Genomic DNA, 14,455 nt, shown 5'->3' with positions numbered 1-14,455 from the left:
GAAGACAGGAGATGGGCTCTTGTTGCAGATGTAAGGACAAAGTGGAACCAGAGTTGGAGCGTGCTGCTTTGGCATTTAAAATGTTTTCCAGATTGTTTTCACTCATGAAGTGGAACTTTTAAATGTGATCTGCACATTTCGATCTGTATCAATCAACAGATGCACTGTTGCCTGGTTACAAAGATCTCAGAAATACAGTTCAGCACCATGTGCTCAGGATTCCTGTTTGATTTTCCACTTAATCACTGCTGAAGAATGAATACAGCTGCGCCCTCTGCTGGTCTGAGCAAATCCTCCTCAGTTGAGACATCTATCCTCTACAAAACTAACCAGTCACTCTTGAGACAATATCAAACTCTTTGTCTCTCAGTGTCTGGGTAAAGGTTCCTCATATTGGAAATACTTTAACAGCATTAAAAAAAATCTTTATTTCTCCATATCGATTTCCTTCTTCTCTTTCCCCTTTTAATAGTGGTCCAGAGGATGGACAATGTCACAGAGGGCATTCAGAACTATGGAGGCAAGATCATTGCTGTCGAGACGGACTTAAAGAAACTAGGTAATAGTCTCTAACATGAGATTGTATCATAAATATGAATAGTTTAAATACACAATGCTGTTCAAAAGTGGATGTTTTTTCAGTTTGAAATTTCACTATAGTTGCATGTCTTGCTGACACACTCATTTTTTTGCGAACCACCTTTTCAGATGATCAGGCAGGAAAAAAGTCAGTCAATGCCACAAGTGAAATTAAGACTTTCAAGTCAGATCTGGAAGAATTACAAAGTCAACTGAAAGACATTTCCGTCAGGGCAACCAGTAACAGTGGCATGTTGGAAGAACTTCTGGTCACAGGAGATGACATGCAAAGTGGGCATGTATCTCTGCAGAGTATCCTGGAAGGCAGTGCAGCAGCACTGCGGGGGGTCAACCAGACGTTGGCCTCCTACAGCGAAATGATTGACGACCTCCAGGAAGACACTGCACGGCTCCAGTCCGAGATACAGGGCCAAGTCAACGTGCAGAGCCAGACCCAGGTTAGCGTCAGCTCGCTTAATATCACCCAAGCCCAGCAGCGCAATCTGCTAAGCACTCTGCAGAAGACAGTTGAAAATGCAGGCCAGGCAGTCCAGAAGTTAAAGAATGACTATCAGGTTCTACAGCAGACTGCCAGACAGACACGTTCTGACACAGAGTGGCTGAAAGAAAAAGTCCAGAATCTCCAGGTCTTGGCAGCTAACAACTCTGCTGTGGCACGGTCCAACGGAGATGCTCTGGATGACTTGGGAGCTCAGCTCAGCACTCTAGCCAGCCAAATCCAAAACACCTCAGCCCTCTCTGAGGTCCATGACCAGAGCTTGCGCGAGCTGATGGACCACCAGAGGGACCACGATAATGCCACTTCATCAAAGTTTGATGAGATGGAAGCGCGACTAGATAGACATGAAAACGACATGGACCGCGTGACTGGAAACGTCAGCTTTGCCGCGCAGATTCTGGGTGTCATCAATTCTGATCTGAATGGCCTGAGGTCCTGTGCAGAGACAGTGATGAAACATTCAGACCTGTTAGCGGCACTAAATAGTAGTGTGGAAGAGGCCCAGGCAGACGGCAAAGAGCTGCGCACCGAGCAGGAGGAGCTGACAGCCAAGTTGGACAAAGAGGTCAGCAACCTGTCTATGGTGATGGAGGAGATGAAGCTGGTGGACAGCAAGCACTCCCAACTCATCACCAACTTCACCATCTTGCAGGGTAAGAACAGAAAATACTTGGTGAGCCTGTCGAAAATGATCTACTTTTGGTTTGATTTGAATCTGTCACAAATTCCATGCATGTGACACACAACAGTAACAAAACATTCTGTCACGCAGTTCACTGATCGGCTCCTTTTATGGTTCAGGTCCACCAGGTCCAAAAGGCCCAAGGGGTGACAAAGGTCCCCAGGGCCAAATGGGCCAGCCGGGTCAAAAGGGTGATAAAGGAGATCGAGGCATGCCCGGATTAGCGGGGCCTAAAGGAGAGAAAGGTGCTGCTGGACAACCAGGCATGACAGGTCCAAAAGGTCCAGTGGGGGCTCGAGGGTTTCCAGGAGCTAAAGGATCTAGAGGGTCTGGAGGCCGACCTGGAAACTCTGGAGAGAAAGGTGAACCTGGGGCTCCTGGGCCTCCCGGTAGGGATGGACAGTCCGGATTGCCTGGACCACAAGGACTACAGGGGCCCAGAGGAGCAGCTGGACCTGCAGGTATAGAGGGGCCACGTGGGTCCGTTGGACCTATCGGCCCTCCTGGACCTCCCGGTCTTCCAGGGCTACCTGCACCTCCGATAATTGTAAAGCCACCTCAGCCCACACTGCCAACTTTAGCTTCAGTACCCACAAAGGTAGCAGAAGGTTCTGTCTCCCGGCAGGTCCAGCCCCCACCTGTCACCACCTCCCAAATGCCAGGTGAGTTCAATAACTGCAGGAAGTTTGAAATGAGTACAGTAGAAGTATATATTTCCAAATGTTGATACCTTAACAAAGCTAGCTGCATCTCTGATAATTTTCCGTTTAATGCAAAATTTTCATGTTTAGATTTTCCAGGTTGTCCACCTGACTTCAGAAAGTTTGGAAACAGCTGCTATTACTTCTCCAGTGGTTCTCAGAGACTCAACTTTAATGAAGCACACCTGTTTTGTACCAACATGTCATCCCATATGCTCATCATCAATGACAATGAGGAGCAGGTAGATATTATTCCAGAAGTCAAATGATTAAATCAACCATTTTTCGACAAATTTTCTTGTAAAATGTCGGTTTCTCTTCAATCTGTAGCAATTTGTGAGAAATACAGTGGCAGGGAAAGGCTATTTCTGGCTGGGACTTACTGACAGAGAAGAGGAAAATGTCTGGAAGTGGGTGGATGGAACTATACCAGTTTTCAAGTGAGTTATGAATCTATGAATGTATTTTATTGATGTCTGACGATAGATACAATTCCTTCATTTAAACTCAACGAGCTTGAATGAGTGTATCAAATCATCCTCGTGGTTGTTTTTTAGAAAGTGGAAGCCGGGCCAACCAGATAATTGGACTCATGGTCATGAGGATGGCGAGGATTGCGCTGGCCTTATCCATAATGCCAACTGGAACGATTTCTACTGCACTGACCGCATCGGTTTCATCTGTGAACGTTCCTCTGACTGTTAGTACTTTCTTCATCTCAAAACTTTTGAATTTTAAAATCTCCTAGTTGTGTGTGAGCTTGGGCAGTGTTCACTTTTGTTGTCATTATAAACAAATCCCAAGTAAAAAAAAGATCAGAAACAATCGACTGTTGGTCAACATGCTGGCACTCCAACTCCATAACTGAAACTTTAGCATGGCCCACACTGATTTGGGACCCTTTAGATCATTCTAATTATTTTGGATTGAATATGACCCAAAACATCATCAGATTTATATATTTATACTTAAAATGTTTGGTTTTTTTCAGTCTATTTTTCTCAGTCTATTTCTACTCAACATAACAACCAGATTCAAAAGGATAGCTAATCTTTTTTTAACAGTATAGTCACTTCAAAGACCCACTGACTATCACTCCATAAGATATACTTATAGCTGAATGTATTTGAAAGTGCTATAATTTGTTTACTTTATTAAATGAGCTTAAAAAGTTGGTCAGATTTTATTTTGCTTGTTGGTTAGTAGATATTATGCACTGTCCCTGCAAAGCTGTCCATGAGCATCCTTAAATTTGTAACTTTTAAACTTACGCAAAGGGCATCCAAAATGTAGTTTGCAATGTGTGGGATTCTTAGTGGAGGTAGCACATCAGGGTAAGTTATTCAGTCCAGCATAGCATATGGTTCTGTGCTGTTTATCTAGTTCCTTGACAATACGATACAACTCTCGCTGTAAGGTCTCTTTCCTCTCTCTTTTCCCACCTCCACCACTCTAGATTTGATCTTTCTTACAAACTGTTCAGCCAGTCAGAACCGAAGCTAACCACACAACAATGGTGGCAGGTGCAGACAGCCAAAACGTGCTCCTCACAAGATGGTGCTTCCTCCCCAACATGCAACCCAGCATGATGTATATTATCATCGTCTGTTAATTTGATGACAATCAGGTGTGAGCGGGCACCTTTATCATTCATGAAAAGAACAGGGATCCTGCCAAGGCTGGTCCTCATAACATGTTTGTGGGAGTGTGTAATGGAACAAAAAAAAAAGAGATTTCCATTGACCTCAAAAAGAAGTGTTGATTCTCCGTGAAATGAAACTCAACATATGTTGGTTGATAATGACTCTTTTCCATGACAATGAACAATGGTGCATGGTAAGAGAAACTCAGCTTACTGGAACACAGCCCCTGTAAAGGCACCTGGGCTTTTCCCGCTGTGGCATGTCGACCATGAAAAAGGCTTGTGACTGTTGCTGTATCTGTAAAAAATATCATCTGGTTGGCTCATAAATCTTTATCTTGTGTGTCATGCTTTTGTTGCTTTCTTCACAGTGAAAGTTCCAGTTTTATAGCATCTGACTGAGACGGTGTGAGCGACCTCTGGAAAACAAGGGTGAAGCTGAGGGTTCAGCTGAGGCTGAGGATGCGATGAAAATGGAAGTCATGAGCAAGGGCTCTAGATGACTGAGGGACTCTGAAGCCAGCCCAGTCAGGCATCATCGACACGAAATTTGTCTTTAGAGGCACTTTACAACACAGTATGTTGCCAAAGACAGGACAAGCACAAAGCCATCCCACTATTGTGCCGTTTAAGATTTGGTACATGAGAAGTAACATGAGATTGTAGTCGTGCGCTTTGGCAGTACGAGGTCATCATTTGATGCAGCCAGTTTTTGTACATGTGTATCTGTAAATAGTATTTCACAAAAGTCACATTTTTGTTTTGGATTTCATGGTGATGAATTCCCTAAACTTTTCCTGAATAGTTACACTTGTGAAAAAAAAAGAAAAGAAAACAGTGTTTTTTTTGTTAATGAAGTGGAACTAGTTTGTATTCTGTGAAATACTTAACAGTTTCAGAGATGCAATTATACATAAGCTCCAAAAAAAAAAAGCGCCAAGCATCCAGTCACCATCAAATGACTGCATCTACGTATGAAAACAGAAAAAAATTAAAAGAAATAAAGCTAGTGTAAATTGGATCTTTTATAAAGCTCTGTGTGAGTGGTACTGCTGTGTTATGAGGGACAGTACATCTTTTGCATAAGCCTGCTAGTATGAGTCTGTTACTGATAAACAATATGTAAATGTCTGTAATGTATCCAGTATAAAAAAGATTTAGCCCATGTACTGAATACAGTATGTGAAACATGATATCTGTTCGGTCGTGTATCTAATCAGTCGGTAGTGTGTAATAATTGATTTTAACCATGTCATGTATTGCAAAAGGTCTAAATAGCAGTCTGTAATCTGTTTTAAAGCTGATTGTGCCTTCATGAACCCAACAAGCTCCTATGAGTCAGGCCAGGACACTTATGATCATAAAATGTGAAAGATACTGTGTGTGGACTTAGAAAAACAAATTATCAATAGAAACATGTATTTGACTTTGTATTTTTTGTATCTTTTTATTCATTTGCAGTGTTTAATGTCATTGTCTTCATAAACAAAATCAAACCATCAAACCACCGTTGCTCCTCAACTACACACAAACCAAATCCAAAGGTGTTTCTAATACATTTTTTTTATCATTAAAGAAAAGACATACTCTGTGTATCATTTGTCTTGTTTATCACTAGAATACGACACTTAACTGAGTAACTTCGCTCTTTATGTAACTAATTTCCAGCAATGGAACGGGTTCTGGTGGTGAACGCGATAAGTCGTCACGTGACCACCGTCACCTGACGGTGACATGATATATTTTTTTACGGTAAAGGCAATTTGTAGCTTATGGTTAATTTTCTCCATTGTACGATCGAGGCAGAGACGTCTCTGACCACCAAACAGTTTGGCTTGAAGACTGTCTTCTATGACAGAGGTGCTTTCCACACAGGACTGTCTTCTTCAATTACCCAGCATGCCTCGCTTGTTGCCGTCTGGCGAAAAGGAGTGACTGTGTAGAAAAGAGTCTGCTAGCGACATCAACACCCACCAGCTTGTCGTTACTATGCGTTTATATTGTATGAAATAAGAATAAGTGGGAAAGAACATATCTGGGGAAGGCGAAATCTGTTGTTGTCAACACACCAGCGATGCCTCTCTTCACGACCAACCCCTTTGACCAAGATGTTGGTGAGTAATCAGAACTATGGGCTATTTGTAGCTCGCTAGTACACATAGCTGTGATCAAACAGCCTTGTTTATATTTTCGCAGCATTTCGGTTAGCTCAGTGCGATAATAGGTAGTATTCTATATTTAGCTAAAACAAAAAATAGTAATTGTCAAGTCCTAAAATGCGCATATGTTATCTTCTAAGCACCTTAGCTTTAAATAGACGTTGAACACAAATGCTGTCATTAGCTAACTGTAATAGCTAGTGAGCTTTCTGCCTCATCATTAGTGTTATCTTTCTGTATTCCACCCTCTGTTGACCAACCCGTTAAATGAGCCTGACATCTCCCAATTTAAGTGGAAGTGAAAGAGGATGCGGTGGTGTGTGATACCATAAAGCCACGCAGTGTTTCCTCTACTCTCTTTGTTCTGTGTCGAGTGGTTAACCACCCCATTGGCATGTACAGTGTGCAGGGAGAGCTAATGTACAGCTCTCAAACCCTGCTGTCAATGCTAATCTGGCAAAGCTTGTAATGGGTGGGTTATCAGGCTGTCGATCCTGCTTTAAATGGACATGCTGTAAGGTGTATTTTTAATCTCTATTGTGACCATATACTTACCCTATATAATGATTCCCAATTTGATATTTGTCCATGACTTTCTCATTTGTCTAAAGAACCTGACATTTACTGTTCTAACACACTGATGATTCAGCAGCATTGATCTTTATGGTATGATGCACCGGTGAATTGGAAGCAAATAGGTTGAATCGTGTAAATTGCATGGCAGCTTGTTATTTTCACACATTCATCATCATTATCTTATTGATTATCCCAAATACATCTGTCAATACAATTTTTTGAGTCCACGGCCCACATTAAAGCGACATAATGTCTAATACTATATAATATGAATTAACATCTTCTCACCGTTCTCACCAATTAACTGTTGCTGTAAAGCCACGTAGGTCCACTTTTGCTGCCAAAACAGCTCTGCTCCATTCTTTCATGGAACTTTGACCTCTAAGGATGTCCTGAAGTGTCACAACAAATCCCTTAGGTCCTGTCGGTTGCATGATAGGACCTCCCTGCATTGGGCTTGTTCCAGGCACATCTACCAGATGCTCAGTCGGATTAAGATTTGGAAAGTCTAGAGTCGAATTCAGTGAATTGGACTCTTTCCTCAAGTTGTTCCGGGGCAGTTTTTGTTGCATAGCTGCGAGCGTTGTCCAGTTTTGGAACGGTCTCTTCCATCAAGATGTACATTTGGACATTGGGAGTGTGTTTTGTCACCAGTAATGTTCAGATTGTTGGGACATGTTAAAGAAACATCCACATGAATATATAGGACCCGATGTTTTTCAAGAGAACTTTGCAATGTAACAAGGTTATTAAAGTTATTCACTTCACATGTGAATGATTTTAATGTTGTTGCTGATTACATTTCATAATAGTTGACCAATATATCTATCAGGCTCATATTATGGTTAGTTTTGACACATCGTCCTGGCCCTGGACAGTTGCTGCTGCACTTAACTATAAAAATCTCTCAGAGCAAGCATCCTCTGTTGATCCCTATCAGAGCTAAAATGTTCAATCTTCTATCTCTAACTCTCTGTCAAGTTTCATTTTGGTGTAACTTACAAGGCTAGATTGATTAAAGACTCAGGCAAGATTCAGTGGACAGAGCAATAACTTCAGATCTGGATAAACACCGTAGAATCATATCATTAGGCTGGAGGAGAAGTCTCACGAAATCATGGTAATGTTCGATACAGGCAGGAGAACCGAAATGCCAAAGAGGAATTCTAAACACAGCTGAAAGAAAGTCTATAATGTGTTAATGTTCTTAAATCTGCATCCTAGATTCTCAAATACTTCAGACTAAACAAACATTGTGAGTGGTACTAGATTAGTATTTACTGCAGTGCTGTTAGTTTGAAAGAGGCCTCTATACCATTGTCAGCCCTCTGTATCTCTTCTGTTTATGCTCATTTGCAAAGGCACATAATATACCTGTTGTCTACACATGCAGGTTAGAAGCAGACGCATTTGTTTTTATCCAAATGAGCTCAGAAATAGCGGATTCCCATGCAAATGGCTTGCAAATGCAGTTTTTTTTTCTTTTCTCTTTCTTGCCAAAGAAGCTTTATTGTTTCTGTGAAAGACCATTTCCACTCGCTTTGCCTCCCTCTTCAAATACAATAAGTCAGAAAAATTGCTTCTGCTACCTGTGAGATCTCTGCTTTCCTTCTCATGTTGGTTGTGTTTCTCCCCTACAGAGAAAGCAACCAGTGAGATGAACACAGCTGAGGACTGGGGCCTCATTCTGGACATATGTGATAAGATAGGACAGTCACGCACTGGGTAATTTATTTAACCTTCTTAAGTTTAAAGTCACACACAAGCATATTTTTGAGTTGAAAACTATTTTCCATCTCCATAATATGTATAAAACTGCGATGGTTCAAACTTATTCCCTGAATGATACTGGCTTTACAAGGAAATATCTAATAAAAACATTTTCATTGAGCTTTCAGTGTATGTTTTTTCAGGCCTTTGATTTGTCCTGTTCTGTTACAGGCCTAAAGAATGTCTCCGCTCTATTATGAGAAGAGTGAACCACAAGGATCCCCATGTAGCCATGCAGGCACTGACCGTAAGTCGACTGCAAACACGCAGCCATGTTTTGTAAACAGTTTGCTCTGGAAATAATTGGACACTGACACAGTGTTTTTATATGGTAACAAAAACAAATTAAAGGGACAGTTATAGGGCGAATATTGTCCAAAATCCCAGACTTTCAGTTTAATTGTATACGCATCCAGATAGAATCAAAGCACTTTGATGCCAACAATTTTTTTTCCCCTACAAAAACAGTTGATTTACAAGCCGTTTTTGAGCTCTCATTTTGTCATGAAGGCAAAAAGTACGATGTTTTACCAGATGTGTCGTCATCGACATTTGGAAACTGCTGCTGTGAGCCCACAACGTGCCGTGATCGGAGTTATCTGTGCGAGGGAAACGGCTATTTAAGCAGAAACTCTGGGGCTCCCTGAGTAAGGAGGGGAAAAAAAAGAAAGAACTCTGAACGCTGATGGCACCAAGTGAAAAGCCCTTTTCAGGAACTACAAATACCATTATCCACATCTGACATGAAAAGAGGAGATGTGGTGGGTTCATACTGAGACACATACTATTCACACACTTCAAGAACAGAAAGGCTGGCCTAGACTTATTAGTTCAGAATTGTTTATTAATAAATGACAAGAGGACAGACTCGGTAAGATGAATTTATGAAGTTCTTTTCTTTTTCTTTTTGATCTCTTTTTGACAAAACAAAAGACAGAAGACCCATGAACAAAGCGCCAAAGCTCTTTTCGCCTGTTACTGGGTTCCTGTCTTCAGGCAGCTTTTTCATGAAAAGGATTCTTGACATGTGTTAGAACAGAACAGTTTGTTCTAGGTGTCCTCATTTGTCAAGTTACCTTTGATTGAGTGAAAAATGGGATACCTAGATGTCATTTCCTTCGCCCTTTCTCCACTTTGGACGTAAATAGGCTCAAATTAAAGTAGGGAATAACCAGTCATGTTTTCATTAAATCTGCTACTGCTAGAAAAAAACACAGGAAAAAAACCCTCAATGAGATATTTAGCTAGTAGAGTCACCAGTTTACATCTGTTTTAAGTTATGACCTGATATGGGCTCTTTAACTTCTATCACGCGTTGCATGAATATTTTTTCCCTGTGTCCTCGCAGCTTCTCGGCGCTTGTGTCTCAAACTGTGGGAAAATATTTCACTTAGAAGTGTGCTCGAGAGAGTTTGCAAGCGAAGTCAGTAACGTCTTAAACAAGGTACGTGGTGACTTACACTGTTTTGATCCACGTACGGCACCTTCATTTTGATTTCCTAAGTTGCTCTCGGGTCATACTATTTAACGTCTTCCTCCAGGGTCACCCAAAAGTGTGTGAGAAGTTGAAGGCCCTGATGGTGGAGTGGGCGGAGGACTTCCGCAATGATCCACAGCTCAGTCTCATCTCGGCAATGATCAAGAATCTACGTGAGCAGGGCGTCTCTTTCCCTGCAGTGGGTTCCCAGGTAGCTTTACATGTAGTGTAGCGGATTAAACCGTTTTTTTTTTTCTTTAATTTATTTTTGATTGTGCATTTGATTCCACCTGCAATGCACCGTAACAATCTGATATCAGAAGACCCCAGAAGATGAACCGAATTCTGAAACCGACTGACAAGTTTGAAACACTAACGTATAATTGTCTTCTCACAGGCTGCAGAACAAGCAAAAGCGAGCCCGGCTTTAGTGGCAAAGGATCCCTCCACCTCAACAAACAAAAAAGAAGAAGAAGACTTGGCCAAAGGTAAAGAGGCTTCTAGCTAACGATCAGACAATGAGACAGACTCTGCGACAGTTTATGGTTTTGCATAACTCCTTATTTGCACTGGATAAGTTTAACTACAGATGTTTAGGAGTTGTTAGATCCCTGTTGTCCCTGTTGTGTTCAGCTATTGAGTTGTCGCTGAAGGAGCAACGTCAGCAACCGCAGACCTCCTTGTCGAGCCTTTACCCGAACACCTCCAGCCTGCTCTCCACACACAAGTCGGACGGCAGAAAAGTCCGCGCCATCTACGACTTTGAGGCTGCGGAGGACAATGAGCTCACCTTTAAATCGGGGGAAATCATCACTATTCTGGACGACAGGTGAACTTTTACCTTTAACTTTTACGTAAATACAAATAAGGAATCGTCAAATAACTATCGAGAGGAAGAGCACACGTGATGCATTCTTATTTTCTTTGTGAAACCCGTTAAAATTTCCCTTTAGACGAGCGACAAGAAGAATGTGAGCTTCAAGTGTCGCACCTCGACCAGTCTACTGAGCCATACGTTCGGTTGCAATATACTTAAAAACTGCCTATCTCTGTCTCTAAAAGACTTTTCAGGAACTGTGATGGTATACGTGTCTTTACAACTCTCATCTTTAATATGAGGTCTGTCTGCGTCTGGTGTCTGTTTTTAGTTTCTGCTCATATTCGTGTTGCTGTTTGTCTCTTAGTGACCCCAACTGGTGGAAAGGGGAAACATACCAGGGAGTCGGGTTGTTCCCCTCTAACTTTGTCACTGCTGACCTCACTGCAGAGCCTGAGATGAGTGCGTACGCAAACACACACACACACACACACACACACAAAGCACGCATATGCCATTGCTAATTATTTAATATCCTGTTTAGTTGTGAGCCATGTAGCTTCATAAATCCTTGAGTGAAAGACACTTTATTGCTAATAAACAGCTGGGAAAAAACACACAGATCACAGCGCGGCTACAAAGAGCGCACAGTGAAGAGATTGGTGAACAGGAAAAGACACAATGGTCCTTACATGGTTTGAACAGCAACACTGTGATAACATTGGGATGCTTTTCCTCCTTCACATAACTCCTTCTAACTCTCGCTGTCTGCACTGTAGATATATAATCTCCTTTAATCTTTTTTCTTCTGTGGTTACGGAACCATTATTACATCATTCAAATGACAATTTCTTTCCATATTCTTGGCACAGTATTTGAAAAATAATGCACTTTATTTTCTACTTCAACTAGTTTGCCATCTTGCATGAACTTGTCTGCACAGACGTGCTTGAGCACTTTTATGTTGATCAGGCAGTACGACTTGCATCTTTTGGTATCCAAAGAAATTGTCTAAACTCTACAGAAAGGCCTTAGCATTGTAGATTCCACTGATCATATTTGCTCAGTTGTGTCTTGTGGGAGTTTTCCTCCAACTCTTCTTTGGATGACGCTTCGGCATGTCTTATCCCCTTAAAACATTCATACAGCACAAGTGCATTCTACTGTGCAGCTTTCTCTTCAGTCAGTGTGAAATACTTAAACTGCTCTAACCGCTGTAATGTCCATTTGTTGTCACCAAGCCACGCAAATTGTGCAAAAAAATCTATATAATTGTGTTTGCGTGTGATTTGAAGACCAGTGTTTTGTGCCTGTATCGGTCCATCGCTGGTTATGGAGTCAATTTATCTTCTGCCCTTTGTCTCCGTTACTGATCGCCGGAACTATTGTGTTGTTTTTTTTTTCCGCCGCCGCATCCGATCTTACTTGGAAACACAAGTGAAGACAGAGAAGAAAACAGTACAGTTCAGTGAGGACATCCAGGTGGAGACCATAGAACCCGAACAGGAGCCTGTATATATTGACGAGGTAAGTTCCCTTCTGCGTGCACTTTTTTTGCCGTTCAGACCGGGCAGCACATCACATTTCACATATCAGTTAATACAAAGCTCCGTTGTGATGTAACATTAGTATTTAGTTCACTCATAAAACCTACTCTACTTTTACTGAAATGATTCAGGACAAAATGGACCAGCTACTTCAGATGATTCAAAGTGCAGATCCAACCGACAACCAGTCGGACAGCGTCGAGTTGCTCCAGCTGGAAGGTAAAGTTAATCTAAAACTAATTAAGCACATTTTTCCTTTTTATTATTATTACTGATTTATTTATTTGTTGTTGTTTTTTAAGGATAATTTTGCTAAAAATGAAGCCAATAATTATTTTTTTATTTTTTTTAATCAGGTGCTTGCAATCAAATGGGACCCCTAATTGATCAGAAGTTGGACGATATAGACAGGTACACTGCGCTTGTTGTTGTAAGCTGTGAACGGGTGGGGAATACAAAGATGCAGTTGTCTAATTTCTGATTGTTTCTGTTTGTATCATCAGGAAGCATTCTGAACTGTCCGATTTGAACGTGAAGGTGATGGAAGCTTTGTCTTTGTATGCAAAGCTGATGAATGAAGATCCAGTTTATGCCATGTACGCCAAGCTGCAGAGCCAACAGTACTACATGCAGCAGTCTGCCAGCGTCGCACAACAGGTAAAGTCCACTCTTCTAGGCTTTGCCTGACATATGGACGGGATGTTTCTTTGTCTTCTCACACCAAACAAATAATTCTAAAAAAAAAAATGCTCGGATGAAGGAAAAAATAGTAGAATAATGCAGCGAGACACAAGAAGAATTCAAACTTTGGTGCTCTCTGTGTATGACAGTGATTTTATGCTTTTGTGTGAAATGGTGGCATAAGTTTGTGCCTTGCACCCGCTGTGTGGAAACTAAGTTCACCTTACATAAATTGCTGTCAATCAAATGACTGGACAGCTCATGAAGTATCTATTTGTCACTTGGTCGTGTTTCTGAGCGCAGGTCTACCCTGGTCAGCCTGCATCAGGTTCGTATGCCATGAGCAGTCCTGGAGTACAAGGCTATACTGTTCCTATGGAGCAGCTTCCTGCAGGGACACACATTCCCGCTCAGCCAACTCCCAGGTGAGTTTCTTAGTTTCTTGACGCACATTGCAAGCTATTGACATCAGTCTTTGCCATCCTTTTCTGCACCACATTTTGCTTCTTTTTTTTTGGAGGTTTAGTATTCCATGTCAGTCAACCTCTTCTACTATTTAGAGAAGAAAGAAACATTTCATGCAATTTAGACTCTTGGAGTGCATCTAACCTTTTTCACATGACAGTTTCGTCTGCGCTGTAAACAGTTTTGTAGTGGCTCGTATTGACTTTACTCAGCTACTGATGAAATCGAGCTTCATCTCACTCCAGCTGTATATTGTATAACAGAAGGGCTTTTCCTTCTTTATAATCTCCAGTAGATATTTGCGGCACGTATATATGAAGAATTTGAAGCATGATTTCTTCTTCTTGTTTTCTGATCAACCGTTTACTGTCCCCAGTGCAAACTTAGATTTTCTATGTTTTTCACTTTCGATTCATCCCATTCCTGGTGCCAATTTTCTTCCAAAATTTATTTATACTTTTATTAATAATAGTGTATGTTGACTCAATGTTTTCTGTACAATGTCTCAAAGTGCTTTACTTAAAGTAAGTAAGAAGTCAGAAGGCTGACGAAATGATAATACCAACAAACTTGAGCCCAAAGGAGGTAAAAGCAATGAAAATGTGCTAATAAACAAACATGAGACATTTCCAAAAAGGGCTCACAAAATAAATAGTTTTAAGGTGAGACTTATAGAAGATTACAGACTGAGTGTGAGTTGAGTTGGCAGAGTTCCACAGTGTTGTGGCTTTAATGGCGACAGCTTGATCACCCTGTGTCACAACTGATGTAGCAGTAACCAGCAGAGCTCCATCTACAGACCCCAGTGGTTGAAAGAGCACATAATGGTCCAATAAATC

At 41.3% G+C, this 14,455-nt stretch overlaps 1 protein-coding gene across 1 annotated transcript in view; it reads left to right on the top strand.

The window, feature by feature from the left end:
* Positions 1-14,455, top strand: part of LOC142399022 (collectin-12-like) — a 43,262-nt gene that overhangs the window by 25,232 nt on the left and 3,575 nt on the right. The window contains exons 4-23 of the mRNA XM_075483361.1: positions 473-559; positions 709-1,752; positions 1,901-2,443; positions 2,573-2,724; positions 2,813-2,922; positions 3,040-3,186; positions 5,793-5,853; positions 6,139-6,238; positions 8,500-8,584; positions 8,801-8,876; positions 9,978-10,073; positions 10,171-10,317; positions 10,504-10,594; positions 10,740-10,935; positions 11,291-11,385; positions 12,362-12,450; positions 12,602-12,689; positions 12,827-12,881; positions 12,974-13,127; positions 13,455-13,576. Coding sequence (XP_075339476.1) covers positions 473-559; positions 709-1,752; positions 1,901-2,443; positions 2,573-2,724; positions 2,813-2,922; positions 3,040-3,186; positions 5,793-5,853; positions 6,139-6,238; positions 8,500-8,584; positions 8,801-8,876; positions 9,978-10,073; positions 10,171-10,317; positions 10,504-10,594; positions 10,740-10,935; positions 11,291-11,385; positions 12,362-12,450; positions 12,602-12,689; positions 12,827-12,881; positions 12,974-13,127; positions 13,455-13,576 — 3,538 coding nt within the window. The remainder of the gene's footprint in view (positions 1-472; positions 560-708; positions 1,753-1,900; positions 2,444-2,572; positions 2,725-2,812; positions 2,923-3,039; positions 3,187-5,792; positions 5,854-6,138; positions 6,239-8,499; positions 8,585-8,800; positions 8,877-9,977; positions 10,074-10,170; positions 10,318-10,503; positions 10,595-10,739; positions 10,936-11,290; positions 11,386-12,361; positions 12,451-12,601; positions 12,690-12,826; positions 12,882-12,973; positions 13,128-13,454; positions 13,577-14,455) is intronic.

This window comes from Odontesthes bonariensis, chromosome 14, assembly GCF_027942865.1.
Source record: "Odontesthes bonariensis isolate fOdoBon6 chromosome 14, fOdoBon6.hap1, whole genome shotgun sequence".
NCBI lineage: Eukaryota > Metazoa > Chordata > Actinopteri > Atheriniformes > Atherinopsidae > Odontesthes > Odontesthes bonariensis.
Note: the sequence above shows the minus strand (reverse complement) of the source record. Positions and strands in the feature narration are given on the sequence as shown.